The sequence below is a fragment of the Panthera tigris genome, chromosome F3 (genome assembly GCF_018350195.1).
Source record: "Panthera tigris isolate Pti1 chromosome F3, P.tigris_Pti1_mat1.1, whole genome shotgun sequence".
Lineage (NCBI taxonomy): Eukaryota > Metazoa > Chordata > Mammalia > Carnivora > Felidae > Panthera > Panthera tigris.
In genome coordinates this window covers 16,104,406-16,119,809 of record NC_056678.1, presented here as the reverse complement: position 1 = coordinate 16,119,809, position 15,404 = coordinate 16,104,406, and the positions used below count along the sequence as shown (strand labels likewise).

Genomic DNA, 15,404 nt, shown 5'->3' with positions numbered 1-15,404 from the left:
GTGTGATTGAGTAAAGATCTGGACTTATGATTTTGTTTTAAAATTTAAGAGAATTTTGCTAAATTTGTAAAAATTTTTGAAAAAATAAATGCATGAGTTATCTGATTTATGTGAATTTATAAGAAGTACTTAGGAAAGATTTGTTAAGATTGTTAAGACAAGGATTTAAAAGTAAAGTTAATCCTATATAGTTTAACATAGTTAAATCTTTAAAAAAAAATTTTTTTTTTACATTTATTCATTTTTGAGAGAGACAGAGCATAAGTGGGGGAGGGGCAGAGAGAGAGGGAGACACAGAATCTGAAGCAGGCTCCAGGCTCCCAGCTATCAGCACAGAGCCTGACGTGGGGCTCGAACTCACAAACTGTGAGATCATGACCTGAGCCAAAGTCAGATGCACAACCAACTGAGCCACCCAGGCGCCCCAACATAGTTAAATCTCTTCAATAAAATGTAGACTCCTCCCTAAAAGTGACTGTTAAAATTTAATAGACTTTAAAATAGAATAATAATATATTTAAAAAGATTTTAATTAATTTTTAAAATTTATTTACTTATTTTGAGAGAGAGAGAGAGAGAGAGAGAATCCCAAGCAGGCTCCATGCCAATGCAGGGCTCGATCCCATGACCATGAGATCATGACCCAAGCCGAAATCAAGAGTTGGTCACTTAACCAACTGAGTCATCCAGATGCCCCCACTTGCCATTTGCAACAAAATGGATGGAATTGGAGAATATTATGCTAAGTGAAATCAGTCAGAGAAAGACAGATACCATGTTTTCACTCATATGTGGAACTTGAGAAACTTAACAGAAGACCATGGGGGAAGGGAAGGGGAAAAATAGTTTCAAACAGAGAGGGATGCAAACTGTATGACACTCTTAAATACAGAGAACAAACTGAGGGTAGATGGGGGTCAGGGGGTGGGGAGAGGGGAAAATGGGTGATGGGCATTGAGGAAAGCACTTGTTGGGATGAGCACTGGGTGCTGTATGTTAGCAATGAATCACGGGAATCTACCCCCAAAACCAAGAGCACACTGTATACACTGTATGTTAGCCAACTTGACAATAAATTATATTAAAACAAAATGAAAGTAGGGGCGTCTGGGTTGCTCAGTTGGTTAAGCGACCGATTGTGGCTCAGGTCATGATCTCGCAGTTTGTGAGTTTGAGCCCCGCGTCGGGCTCTGTGCTGACAGCTCAGAGCCTGGAGCCTGCTTCAGATTCTGTGTCTCCCCCTTTCTCTACCCCACCCCTGCTCACGCTCTGTGTCTTTCCATCTCTCAATAATAAATAAACGTTAAAAAAATAAAAAAAAAATAGATTTTAAAAGCTTAAAGAAAACAATCAGCTTAAAAATGAAATAAACTATGGGGCGCCTGGGTGGCTCAGTCGGTTAAGCATCCGACTTCGGCTCAGGTCATGATCTCACAGTCTGTGGGTTCAAGCCCCGCGTCGGGCTCTGTGCTGACAGCTCAGAGCCTGGAGCCTGCTTCCGATTCTGTGTCTCCCTCTCTCTCCGTCCCTCCCCTGCTCATGCTCTGTCTCTCTCTGTCACAAAAATAAATAAAAACATTAAAAAAAAAAAAAAAAAAAAAAAAAAAAAAAAGAAATAAACTATAATTTTTCAAAAGTAACTGCAATTTGTTTTTCCTGGGTATAAAGCTACCTACAAGAACACCAAAACATTGTGACAGATTAGGAGTGAAAGATCTAAGTTCCAATTTTAACTCTGTCACTAACTTGTTCATTTCATTTCTCAGTGCCTCACTTTCCTCAGCTGCACACGACGAAGCTAGAGAGGAGACTTTTTTTCTGTGTTTGCCATCTCTACTATAACACTGGACAGTTACTAAAGAGAAGATTTTGTAAGATGTCAGCCACTTTCGAGCAATGAAGTCAAAATAAGCCATCAAATAGGGGTAACTTTGAGCTCTCTTCCTAGTACCACAAAAGCACTTCTCAATGTACTGACCAGCCCGATTCTGACGGTCACGGGCAACCTCATGCTCATGATTTTCCAGTCAGCAGTGAGGTGATCTGCAATGTAGCTTAAACGTTACCTCCATGTATTTGCATCAGGATCAAAAACTTCAATGGTCTTCAAGTACGTTGTGCCATCGAAGCCTCCTACCGCCATGAGCTGCCCATTCACCACTGCCAGGCCAACCTGTAGGACCAAAACATAGTGGCTGCTGAAGAAGCCAGAGAATCACTGGGAAAATTTACACATAAATTTCTACATAAGTTTCTACATAAGTTTCCACATAAGTTTCTACATAAATCTTTACTAAAAGATATTTTTTAACGCCTTATATTATGGCTTACTTGAATACAGAGAAAAAAGTAATGGCAAAAATCTACATTGTTGGAACAATAAAATTATATATTCAATTAAAGTATTTACACAGAGTCAAAAACAGATTTTTAAAAATTTTAGAAAAGCATCACTGGGAGTAGGAACCTCCAAAGGGCTCTCACTTTTCTGGTATCTGCCTGTTCTAATCCACTACCTAAATTGCCACTAAAATTCTGTTTAAAATACCCATGCTGTCACTCTCCTCTAAAAACGAAGCCTCTCTACCGCCTAAGTTTAAAGTCCTTATTATGTTGTTCGGGCCCTCCAGAAACCCGTAAGAGCCCATTCTAGCCTCACCTCCTTATGTGCCCTATGTTGTAATAATACTGATTTAACTGCCGGTCCCAGAAAATACCACACGTGTTCACACCTCCATACTTTTTTTTTTTTAAGATTTTTTTCTTCTTTTTTTAATTTAAATTTTAGTTGGTTTACATATTGGTTTCAGAAGTAGAATTCAGTGATTCATCACTTCCATACAACACCCAGTGCTCATCACAACAGGTGCCCTCCTTAATACCCATCACCCATCTAGCCCATTTCTCACCCACCTCCCTCCATCAACCCTCAGTTTTTTTTTTTAATTTGTCTTTAAAGTATTTTCTTTTTTTAAACAAATATAATTTATTGTCAAATTGGCTAACATACAGTGTGTAAAGTGTGCTTTTGGGTTTTGGGGTAGATTCCCGTGGTTCACCACTTACCTATACGACACCCAGTGCTCATCTCAACAAGTGCCCTCCTCAATGCCCATCACCCACTTTCCCTTCTCCCCCACCCCCTCATCCACCCTCAGTTTGTTCTCTGTATTTAAGAGTCTCTTATGGTTTGCCTCCCTCCCTCTCTGTTTGTAACTATTTTTTTCCCCTTCCCTTCCCTCATGGTCTTCTGTTAAGTTTCTCAAGATCCACATATGCACACCTCCATACTTTTGCACCTTGTTCCTTGGCTGGTGTTTTGTCTCCCTCTTTTAGAGAATCTTTTTCTTCTTTTATGGCCTAGTTTACATGCGACTTTCTCTGGTAAGTCTCTTCACTGCCCCAAACACATTAAGCATATTCTCCCATGTTTTCCTATAATGCACGTGCTGTTACTATAATTTTTTTTGTAGTTAGCTGTAAACATCTCAAGTTCCTTCACTAAATTGGGAGCTCCTTGATGAGTCGTCACACTCATTTTTGCTTTCCTAGCACACGGTAAGCACTTAATAAGTATTTGCTAAAAACTGGTACAGCCACCCTGGAAAACAGTATGGAGTTCCTCAAAAAATTAAAAATAGAACTATCCTACAACCCAGCAATTGCACTCTTAGGTATTTATCCAAGGGATACAGGTGTGCTGTTTTGAAGGGACACATGCACCCCCATGTTTATAGCAGCACTATCAACAATAACCAAAGTGTGGAAAGAGCCCAAATGTCCATCGATGGATGAATGGATAATGTGGTATGTATATACAATGGAATATTACGTGGCAATCAAAAAGAATGAAATCTTGCCATTTGCAACTACGTGGATGGAACTACAGGGTATTATGCTAAGTGAAATTAGTCAGTCAGAGAAAGACAAAAATCATAAGACTTCACTCATATGAGGACTTTAAGACACAGGACAGATGAACATAAGGGAAGGGAAGCAAAAATAATATAAAAACAGGGAGGGGGACAAAACATAAGAGAGTCTTAAATATAGAGAACAAACAGAGGGTTGCTGGAGGGGTGGTGAGAGGGGGGATGGGCTAAAAGGGTAAGGGGCATTAAGGAATCTACTCCTGAAATCATTGTTGCATTATATGCTAACTAACTTGGATGTAAATTTAAACAAATAAACAAATAAATAAGTATTTGCTAAATCATCAGAATGTAGCAGTGAGAACAATAGGAGTGTGACCAAGAAGCTGTTAGCCACCAGTAATAAAGAGCCACAGGCATGGGAATGCTTTGACTTGCCGATGCCTACCAGTGGTATTCCCTGATTTGTGCGAACCAGAATTTACTCCCTTCTATCCTCACAGCACGGACTCTTTAACTACTGCTGGCTTTTCCCACCTGTTGTCCGACATCGATGGACTCTTGCCACAATCAGTGGTTTATGGATTACAGTTCCCTCTGAAGCAAACGCCCTAGGATGGATGAATTCTGTACTTCACCCTGAAAGTCTCGTGTAGTCACAGGTCACCCATGGTCTAGAACTTGACATAGGTCAGCCTGACCAGGTCTAGACTACAGATGGGATAGACTCAAACCTATTTGTGGGGACTGGTGGTGGGGCCAGGTATGTTTCTGCCTCAACATTTGAACTGGTGTGCCAACTACTTAGAATATTACCTAGAAACTAGTTAGAAATTAGTTAGGAATATTTAGCTCTAATTGAGAGGGATGAATATGGGTGAAGTTAGATAAGGTAGTGGATAAGATAGGGCAATGTCTTTTAGGAAAACAACTGATGAAAGATAAATCACAAAGAATAATTCTATCATTAAAGATATAATTGACTGAGATATTTAACCACCGGAGAAAACAGCAATTAAGAGAAATTACTTTTTTTTTTTCCATTACAAAAGCAGCAGGGGTTGTTTTGCCTAAATAGTGCACCTCCTTACTGTCCCGGTATTTTACAGATCAGAGCTCTCCCACACAACCATCTCTTGGTGCTTTTTTCCCAAGTTTTCAGTAGCGAGGCACTTACTCCACTACGGCGGGATGTCATAGCCACCACTGGAGACCACTGGTTAGTTCTGGGGTTGTATCTCTCAGCGCTGCTAAGCTCTGTAGTATCATCTCTACCTCCTACGGCATAGATCATGTCCTGATACACTGCACAGCCTAGGTGTTTCCTCCGGGTCCCCATAGGGGCTATGGTGTGCCATCTGTTTTCCTGAGGATTGTAGCGCTCCACTGTAGGGGGAAAAGTAGTAAGTGACCATTCAACCATTTCTTCTCACCTCTAGTTTTCCTCATAGCCATTAAAATTTTGTGATAACACATATTTTTGATACACAATCTGATTTTTGCTTCTGAGACGGACTTGTATATCTTTCTACAATACCAATATAATCTCATCAGGGAAGGGTTTGGTTTGGGTATGGTATGGTGGAAAGGTGCCTCAGTTCTAGTTCTGACAATATGATTCATGGCCTCACCTTATCTTTTTTTTTTTTAAGTAGTTTTCACGCCTACCACGGAGCCCAACTTGGGGCCTGAACTCATGACCCGAGCTGAGATCAAGAGCCGGACACCTAACTGACTGAGCCACCCAGGCGCCCCCACCTTATCTTTAAATGAGGAGACCGGACTGTAAGACCTGTAGGCACCATTCCATACTACTAATTTATTGTCATGATCAGACAGCTTCTGTGCTCTCGTACCCCTTTGCCTGTATTCCTACTGCACTATAAGCAGAAGACAAGATAAGTGACAATGAATCTGATGCGGGTGCCACACTAACGATATCCTTGGGCAAAAATATCCATTATCTCTAAAGAGAGAGGACTAACACATAAACCAGCTTACAGCTGTAAGTTTTTATTTATTCTTAGATTATAATACAGGTTTGTTTGTTTTTGGTTTTTAAGGAGAGATGGTTGGGGGTGGGGCAGGGAAATAATCCTATTGGGAAAACAGTTCTTTTATTCATTATAAATTCCAAAGCTTGCAAAGAGAAAGGAGAAAGAAATATTTGGGGAATACAGTAGAACACTATGGCTGCAGAAGGAGCCAAGGAAGAGCTGAGAGTTGTACTCTTTTAGGGGGCAAATAATTTTCAATTATTTAAATAAATATATTATTATATAAATTATTTAAATTTTGTAATTTATATTTGTAATTTAAAATTATAGGATCACCTGGATTTTTATACTTTTTTTGTAGGGTGACTCTCCTGAGGAATATGCTGCTTTGGGGGAACCACATTGACCTTGGAAGGGACTCACCTGTGTTGAGTGGAGATGTCCCATCAGAGCCACCTACGGCATATAAGAACCCTCCTAACACAGCCACGGCCACGCCTAGTCTTCTGGTGCTCATAGAAGCCACTCGAGTCCATTTGTTTTCCTTTGGATCATACCTGCAGTGAGGGAGAAACCAAAGACTGCACGCCTGTTTTGATTAAGTGAGGCCTTTTTCATAAGATGTGAAACCATGCTGAAGATATGTTGGATACATGCTATGGTCACATGCACAGTGAGAATCTAACATATTTTACTTGGTTATTAGGAAGAGAAATCTTAGAGTTTGTGCCTGTGTCTGTTATTCAGCTGTTTCCTATACTCTGCCTTGTGATGCTAGGGCTAGAACTCTGAAAAGAGCGTTTCTCCTCAGCCAAGCTGGCTCTCTGTTAGATTGTGCTGAGAGGAAGGACCAGACGCTGGAAGTCCAGGGCAGGAGAAGGGACAGGCTCCTTTCTGTGTGTTTGCCAACTCTGTTAGCTTTGTCTCAGCAAAGGCCCTTTCGCTCTGACGGAACCAGCGAATTGCAGCTTCTAGCCTTTTCCTGGCACTTCTAAAACTAGCCTTGTCGTGCCTCTTAGAGGTCTTAGTCATGGCTCTGTGAGGCACCTCCTCTGAGCTCCTGAGGTATGTGTACCACAGCTGTGTAAGTCACCCCCAAACTCAGGGATTCAAAAATAATTTTATTAACTCTCCTGTTTCCATGAGTCAGGAATTTGGGAAGGGCCTCACAGGGAAGCTCTGGCTCAGGTGTCTGGCTGCTCTCAGGCTGGGGCTGAGGCTGGAAGGGCAGGATGCTAAGGCAGCTAGGGGCTGGCCAGGCATCTCTCCAAGTAGCCTCAGGGTCTCTCCACGCCGGCTCATTTGGGCTTCCTCTCAGCATGGCAACCTCAAGCAGCTCAAGGCCTCAAAGGTGCCCCAAGAGATCCAAGTGAAAGATGTATCACCTTTTATGACCTAGCCCCAGGAGTCAAATACTGCCACTGTTGGGGTTCTTGCAAGGCGACCCAGAATCAAGGGAGGAAACATAAATCCCACCCCTCAGTAAGAAGAGTGTCAAAGTCAAAGTATACGAAGAGCATGTGAAATGGCAGGTATTGTAATCATCTTTGGAAAATACAATCTTCCAAAAATAGCCAGCAAGAGAACCCTTCATGGAGAAGGGTCACAGCTTTCAGAGCACCAGCTCCCTGGGTGCTGATGGTTCTGGCTCTGTGGGATCTGTCCTCTAGGCTTCTAGGCTCCCGTAACTCTGATCTCTCTCTTTTACGTTCCCAGATCTGGGTTCCTACAGTTACTTTGGTGTCTTCTTTTCACTTCTTTCAGCCCTTCGATATCTGCTGGCCAATTTTTGAACATTCCTTGTAGTCAAATAACTGATATAGCTTCCGTTTTCCTCAGTGGGTCCTGATTGATAAATTACTAGTGTTCAGAAGTAAATATGATAAAAATCGGAATAGTGCTGACATTTTATTACATGGGTAGGAAATTCTGTTAGTATATTTAAGTACTGTATAGCAAACTATATCAATATTGCAGGAAATATAAAATAAAATAAAGGATACTAAAAATAGACCTCGCTCTTAAGAAGCAAGAGAGGGAGATGGAGCATGTTCTCAAAGGAGAAACCTCCAAACAGATTCTGAGAATGTGGTAACTAATACAGATGAAAGACGCAGAAATATAAATGCTGGAGAATGCAGGCCCTGGAGAAAGGTTATGGTTAGTGAGTGAAGGTTTCCTGGAGTTCATGCACTTTGAATACAGTTTATGGTTCATCACTTTTGGAAAATTCTCAGCCAAAAATTCTGTCTCCAAATATTGCTTCTGCTATTATCTCTCTTTTTCTGGGACTGCAGTTACATGTATGTTAGACTGTGTCCCATGAGTGTCTGGGACACATGAGAGTCTGTTCTTTCCATGCTGTTTTCTCTGTTCTTCCTCTGTTTCGGTATTTTCTATTAATCTGTCTTTGAGTTCATTAACTCGGTCTTCTGCTGTGTCTATTTCTACTGTGTCTAGTTAATCTTATTTCATTGAGTTCTTAATTTTAGAGATTGTATTTTTCAGTTGTAGAACACATATTATTTTTAGATTCCAATTCTATATTTAAATTCTCCAACCTTTTACCCAGTTTTAATCTTATCCTCTATTTTATTTAATGCATTTATTAAAGTTTTTTTCTGTTAACTCTAAATGTGGATCACTTAAATGTCTGCTTCTATTTTTTTTTTCTCTCAGCTATTGGCCATATTTTTCTGTTTCTTCAGATGTTTCATAATTTTTTATTGTATGCTGCACATTATAAAGGAATGAAATCCTAGAAGGTGAAATTTGTATTACCCCCTCATTCCCACACCACCTGCAGTGGATTCACTCTTCCCTGTATTAGGCAGGTAGGGTGAAATACTGATTGCCTCAGTCCAATCAGGAATTGAGCTTTTGTTAGACTCTGTCCACCTCTATTTTCAAATGTCTCAAGGATGCAAACTGTCATGTATTTGTTGTAAGCCCCTCCCCACAGCAGGGCTTTATCTTCTAAGCACTGGAAGGTTGCATGAGATTTCACTCACCCTGGTTCCCTCGAGACTGAGCTATCCTAGCATTCAGAAAACATCTCATGGGGAAAAACAGCAGTATGTTTAGAATTGTCCTAGATTCCAATCTGTCATGTCAACCTGCATGACTGTTAAAAGTTCTACTGATATACCTCTCTTCCAGGAGAATCCTTTGGCCTAAGACAAGTGCAATATTCAACCCTTCACACTTGGCAAATGCCCCCAGGGAAGAAAATAGCTGATGATCTCAGCTCACATAGATGGGCTTCCTCTTCAGTAGAATTTTAGTTCATCTAGTCCTTGTTACTTTCACATGTCTCTGATGTTTAAAAAAAACCCAAACATAAAAAAAACCCATACATATATGTATGTATATATGTATATATGTATGTATGTATGTATATATATGTATGTATATATACATATATATGTATGTATATATACATATATATGTATGTATATACATGTGTGTATACACACACACACACACACACACACACACATATATATATTTAAGTTTATTTATTTATTTTGAGAGAGAGCAAGTGAGTGAGAGAGTGTGAGCAGGAGAGGGGCAAAGAGAGAGGGAGAGAATCCCAGGCAGGCTCTGCGCTGACAACACGAAGCCTGATGTGGGGCTTGAACTCACGAACTGTGAGGTCACAACCTGAGCTGAAATCAAGAGTTGGACTCCTAACCAACTGAGCCACACAGGAGCCCCTAAAAAAGTATATTTGTGCTCTCATTTTCCCCTAGTTGTTGCAGTGGGAGTGATGGCTGTCACTACTTACTGCATTCTACTTGGAAGCTGAAGTCTTTGCATAATTCTTAAAACTTTTTATTGTAAAATAAAACATCGATTTAGAAAGCCACACGAAACAAATGTATAGTTTAATGAGATATTACAAGGAAAGCCCACTACCCAGGTCAAGAAAAATAAGTTTGCCTGCCATACTGGAAGCCCTTTGGATGTATCCCTTTCCAAACTCAATGCCTTCCTCCACACAAGAGAACCATTATCCTGACTTTTACAGTAATCACTTCCTTGTATTTCTTTACAGTTTTTACCACCCAAGTGTGCATCCCTAGACACTTACTCTTGTTCACTGTAGTTTTTTTAAAGTCTCTTTTTACCTACAGGTTTTTCCTCCATAGCCCTTCTCCTCCCCCCCCCCCCCCCCCCAATTCATCCTTTAGAACCTGGGGTATTCAACCTGCAATTTCTCCCACAACATGGATTTGATTGACTGGACACTCATAGTGCAGTTCAATGCACTGGTCTGTCCTCTGTATGTTCTGCAAATTGGCAGAACTTCTGGATTCAGAAGTTTGATCAGACCACATTTGGTCCCTTTGGCAACACTACAGAAGGTGGTATGTTAGCAGCTGTTAATTATTAACACCTAGGTCTATTTATTTACTGAGTGTTGCAAAATGGTGATATTCAATCATTTATGTTCCTTTATTTGGATATTTTTATAAAGAAACAATCCTCTTATCTACTATTTTGTACCCAATTCATATGTGATACAGTTCATATAAGAAGGGTTGGATATATGCATGCTTCTTTCACTTTGTTTACTAGTACTCAAGATGATAAATTAATAATTTAGAAATAAATTAATTTCTAAAGGCAACTAAGTAGAGTTTAAAAAAATGTCAGTAGGAACTCATAGATTTAAATATATTTATTGGATTTTAATCAATCATAATTACTGTCTCTTTTAAAGTTTAAACTGTCCCATCTTTGGTCAAGTGGGAACACCTTCAAGTTTGTTCTTGACTCTCTTTGACATCTCCTAGTCTTTGATAGATGGCTTGTATTCTGGTATGACATGCTGGTCCGGGTTTATTTGTACATTTCCTGTCCTAAATCTGGAAACAGACATTTCTCCAAGAAGCCCTGGTTTCTTTTAGGGAAATGGAACTTCAAGACCCAGTCCAGGAATAGAGACGTTCACTGCCACTAGTTGGTCATTATTTCTAGGCCTCTTCAATTGACAGAGCTAGAATATAATTATTTGTAAATGAGGAATTTAATTCAAATTGAAATTTAGGCTACAAGGTCTTTTATTTAACTTCTATTTTACATTCATATTCTTCCACATCAAGAACTCTAATTTTCAAGAAACCTGGAGAGGATAGAATCAGAATAACCCATACCCATTTTCTTTATTCCACATATACATTGCAGTCTCAGAATAGCAATACTATCACTTCAACGTCCCCAAGAAGAATTACAATTCTTTTTGCACATCTCTTCCCATTCTCCTCCCACTTTTGAAAATACTTGTACCACCTTTGTACTAACTGAGCATACAGCCAGTGCAAGCTACTCTCTCTCTGCACCCTTTATTCAAAGTTCCTGGATTCTCTGTATGTTTCATGCTCACCCTCTATCAAGGTCTCTAGCAATTTTGTCTGAAGTTCTGTGGTAGATTCCTCAGTAAGGACTCATGGGAACAGTGTTCCCTAACTTCTTACATATTAACAGTTTGTGGCCTTCATACTTCAGTTTCTCTGGGTATAAAATCCTTAGCTTACATTTTCTTTGATTAGCCTAAATATGTTATTCCATTTTCTTCTAGCATAAAATATTGCTTTCAAAAAGTCTGATGGTAAATCTAAATTTCTTTCCCTTATAAGTAATATGTACTTTTTTGTTGATGATTAAAGAATTTATCTCCTTTTTCTTCAAGGTCCAATAATTTTATTAGAATAGGTACTGATGTTGATTGTTCTGGGTCAGTATTCAGAAGGTACATTGCAACCTTTCAATTTCAATTGTTTTCAATAAACAATTTCCACTTTTTTTTCTTAGAACAGATTTGAATTATAGTTCTTAGCATCTGTTCCATTCTCTTGCTTTGGTTTGCTTCCTCATGGTCTCCTATTATTGTATACTGGACTTTTACCTGTCTTCAATACTTATTGCTCTCTCTCAAAACCTTTTATTTCCTTTATTTTTTTATTTTAAAACATTTCCTCTTTCACCTTGTATTTATCTTCTGGGGTTACTTGTTTTATTTCTAGTTTAGTCTTCATTCTGAAGTGATTTTTCCTTTTATTTCTAATATTTTTCTGAGTTTTGCCACTTCATTTTTGGGTTTTTCTAACTCTGACTTATGTAGTGTTTTCATATCTTGCATCATTTTCCTAATGTCATTAAGCACATTGTGAAATAGTTGCTTACAATTTTGATCTGTTCTGTGGGCATGTCTTTCTGCTGTGCTTTTATTGTCTATAGAGATGTTATTCTGCTGCTTATTCTCTCTCCATATATTAACTCTGTATTGGATCTAACCTCAATGCTTTGCTATTGTTCATTTTTACATGAAATGAGTTGTCTTGAGGAGTGTTCATGATAATTTTTCTAACTTCATGGAGCTTTTTCTAGTTTTTTCCTATAGTGTTAAAAAAGTAGAGTGGTTTGCTTCCTGAGATTTATTGGTTTTATTCACTGGTCCTCCTTTTCATCTTGGTCTTCTCTTCCCATTGGATAATAACTCTGTCCTGCTCAATTTTGATCCTGCAGCCAGAAGTGTGGGAACTGTTCTGGAAGGTCATCCTGCTGGTCAGTTCTGAGGGTTCCTAGGGACTAGATGGCTCTAGGGCAGCTGGTTCTCAACTGCCGTGGCTTTGCACCACTCCTCTCCCCATCCAGGGACATTTGGCAGTGTCTAGAGACTTCTGGTTGTCACAACCAGGTGTGTGCCACTGGCAATTAGTGGGAAGAGGCCAAGGATGCTATTAAACATGTGAGAGTGCACAGGACAGCCCCCCACAACAAAGAATTATCTGGTGCAAAATGGCAATAGTGCTGAGGTTGAACAACTCTTTTCTAAGTCATTCAGATCTTATTATAGGTCGCTTGCACTTACTCTATATTAGGAGTGAGCAAAAACCCTTCTTAGTCTCAGCTGTTGGTCCTAAATTTTCCTCTCACACTTCCTAATAAATATGTATTGTCTATTTTGGGGTTCTTCTGTTCTTATATATGTCATACTTCGATTGCTTTTCTGTATTTTCTCCTGCACAGACACTGATATCATGTAGGTCTTGTGGCTTTTGGTACTTTGCTTTGCCCACTGGTGTTTTGGTGTTTATGGGGATACTCTCTCCCCTAGTTCTATTTTCAATGTTTCCCATAGGGCTTTTTAAAAGCTGTGGCAAAATATACATTAAATTTGCCACTGTAATCATTTTTAAGTGTACAGTTCAGTAGTGTTAAGTACATTCACCCTATCATCCAACCAAGTTCCATAATTTGTTCCTAGGTTTGTAGCTTTGCTATCTATTGCTCTGTTCTTATGTGGGAATTTAGAGAGATTACTTGTTGCTATCTTCCCAGAATTCTCTTGCAAAGAGTTTCGAAAGTGGAGAAATAAGTTTCTTAACAGAAAAAATAATTTTAAAAATGGCTTTCAAGAGTTACCTGCAACTTTATCTCTATTTAAGGCAGAGTTAAACTCTTCAACTTAAACATGGTAACCCAACCCGTAAATGCTATTTGAAATATTCTGAAGAGTCATGAAGCATTTCCTTTTAAGAAGTGAGAATGAAATAGGGTATGTTCTTGACAATAATCATAACACACAAGCCTCCAAAATCCAGTCTCTAGGGTAGAGTGACAAAAAGCTGATGGAGCAAGAAATTAAGAACAGAATCTATTTCACTAAAATTAACTGATTTGTAAAAGTATAAATCAAACTTTGGCAGCCAACCCAGATTTCCCTAAGTGGACTTCAAGAATTAATGAGAATCCATATACTTTGGGGTATTTGTAAGATGCGCTAGACAGAGTATTATTATTTTAATCATTGTTTTGGAGGAAGTCTGGGCAAAGTCACTAAATACACTTCAAGTACTGGGGAAAGAGAACAGATTGCAGAAGTGGTACACTTGGTATCATATATAGAAGGTAATTTAAAATATGATTCCAACTCTTCAATGTTAGGTTTAAGCAGTATAACAGTTTGGAAATCGGGTTATATCTTTCATCTTCCTACACTTAAGATCAACTGAAAACTTTTCCCCTAAAGCCCATGGGATATCCACTGAATAGTGGCTCCCCTGGTGTCCTAAGCTGTTTCTTAGGTCTTAAAGAGCCCTTTATATTCTTTTAAAAAAATGAAAATGATTTGAAGAGATCACCTCTCAACAATGTTGAGGCAGGACACGCCATCCTGGCCCCCCACAGCATAGAGAAAGCCTCCGAGCACCGCCACACCAACACTCGTCCTGCACGTGCTTGTGGGAGCCACATCGCTGCTCCATTGGTTTGTTTTGGGGTCGTACCTGCAGAGAACACATTAAGAGCAGAGTTTGTACTATACAAAGAAAGTCTGGCCATATCTACACAGTCTATGTTCTTTCCTGTAAATATGGACTGATTAATAACTAAAGCACATGTAATGCTAATTTATGTTTTAGTTTTTAAACTTAATTTTTTTATTTCAACAAGTTAGATATGAATATGTTTTCTTTTAAAACTTTTTTCAGAAAGTTTTGGACAAAGCTAAATTTCCCTTCGAGTTCCACCAATTTCTGGTCTCTTCCCATTGTGACTTGGTGTATGTCCTTCAAGACAATACTTTATAATACCACAACATAGGAACTGTTTTCTCACTCGACATATTTCTGAGATCTACCCATGCTAATAGATATAGCTCTAGATTCTTCCAACATTTCATTATTGTGTGTGCCTTATATTATTTAATACTATCCCTACTGATGTATCCTTACATTGCTTATTACATTTTGCCATTAAAAACAGTAATTACTAATTTGACCAGTAAAAATGATTTTGGCATACAGGACCTGAATGTGAGATAGGAAACCATCAAAACCCTAGAGGAGAAAGCAGGAAAAACCCTCTCTGACCTCAGCCGCAGCAATTTCTTACTCGACACATCTCCAAAGGGAAGGAAATTAAAAGCAAAAATGAACTATTGGGACCTCATCAAGATAAAAAGCTTCTGCAATGCAAAGGAAACAATTAACAAAACTAAAAGGCAACCGATGGAATGGAAAAGGTATTTGCAAATGACATATTAGATAAAGGGCTAGTATCCAAAATCTATAAAGAACTCACCAAACTCCACACCCGAAAAACAAATAATCCAGTGAAGAAAAAGGCAGAAGACATGAATAGACACTTTTCCAAAGAACATCCAGATGGCCAACAGACACATGAAATGATGCTTAATGTCACGCCTCATCAGGGAAATACAAATCAAAACCACACTGAGATACCACCTCACTCTGGTTAGAGTGGCTAAAATGAACAGATCAGGAGACTATAGATGCTGGAGAGGATGTGGAGAAACAGGGACACTTTTGCACTGTTAGTGGGAATGCAAACTGGTGCAGCCGCTCTGGAAAACAGTGTGGACATTCCTCAAAAATTAAAAATAGATCTACCCTATGACCCAGCAATACTACTGCTAGGAATTTACCCCAGGGATACAGGAGTGCTGATGCATAGGGACACTTGTACCCCAATGTTTATAGCAGCACTTTCAACAATAGCCAAATTA

At 39.1% G+C, this 15,404-nt stretch overlaps 1 protein-coding gene across 1 annotated transcript in view; it reads right to left on the bottom strand.

The window, feature by feature from the left end:
• KLHL20 (kelch like family member 20) overlaps positions 1 to 15,404 on the bottom strand; it is a 63,765-nt gene that overhangs the window by 3,680 nt on the left and 44,681 nt on the right. The window contains exons 8-11 of the mRNA XM_007084013.3: positions 14,020 to 14,163; positions 6,293 to 6,426; positions 5,050 to 5,258; positions 2,067 to 2,173 (exon numbers count right to left, since the gene is read on the bottom strand). Of these exons, the coding sequence (XP_007084075.1) occupies positions 2,067 to 2,173; positions 5,050 to 5,258; positions 6,293 to 6,426; positions 14,020 to 14,163 (594 nt within the window). The remainder of the gene's footprint in view (positions 1 to 2,066; positions 2,174 to 5,049; positions 5,259 to 6,292; positions 6,427 to 14,019; positions 14,164 to 15,404) is intronic.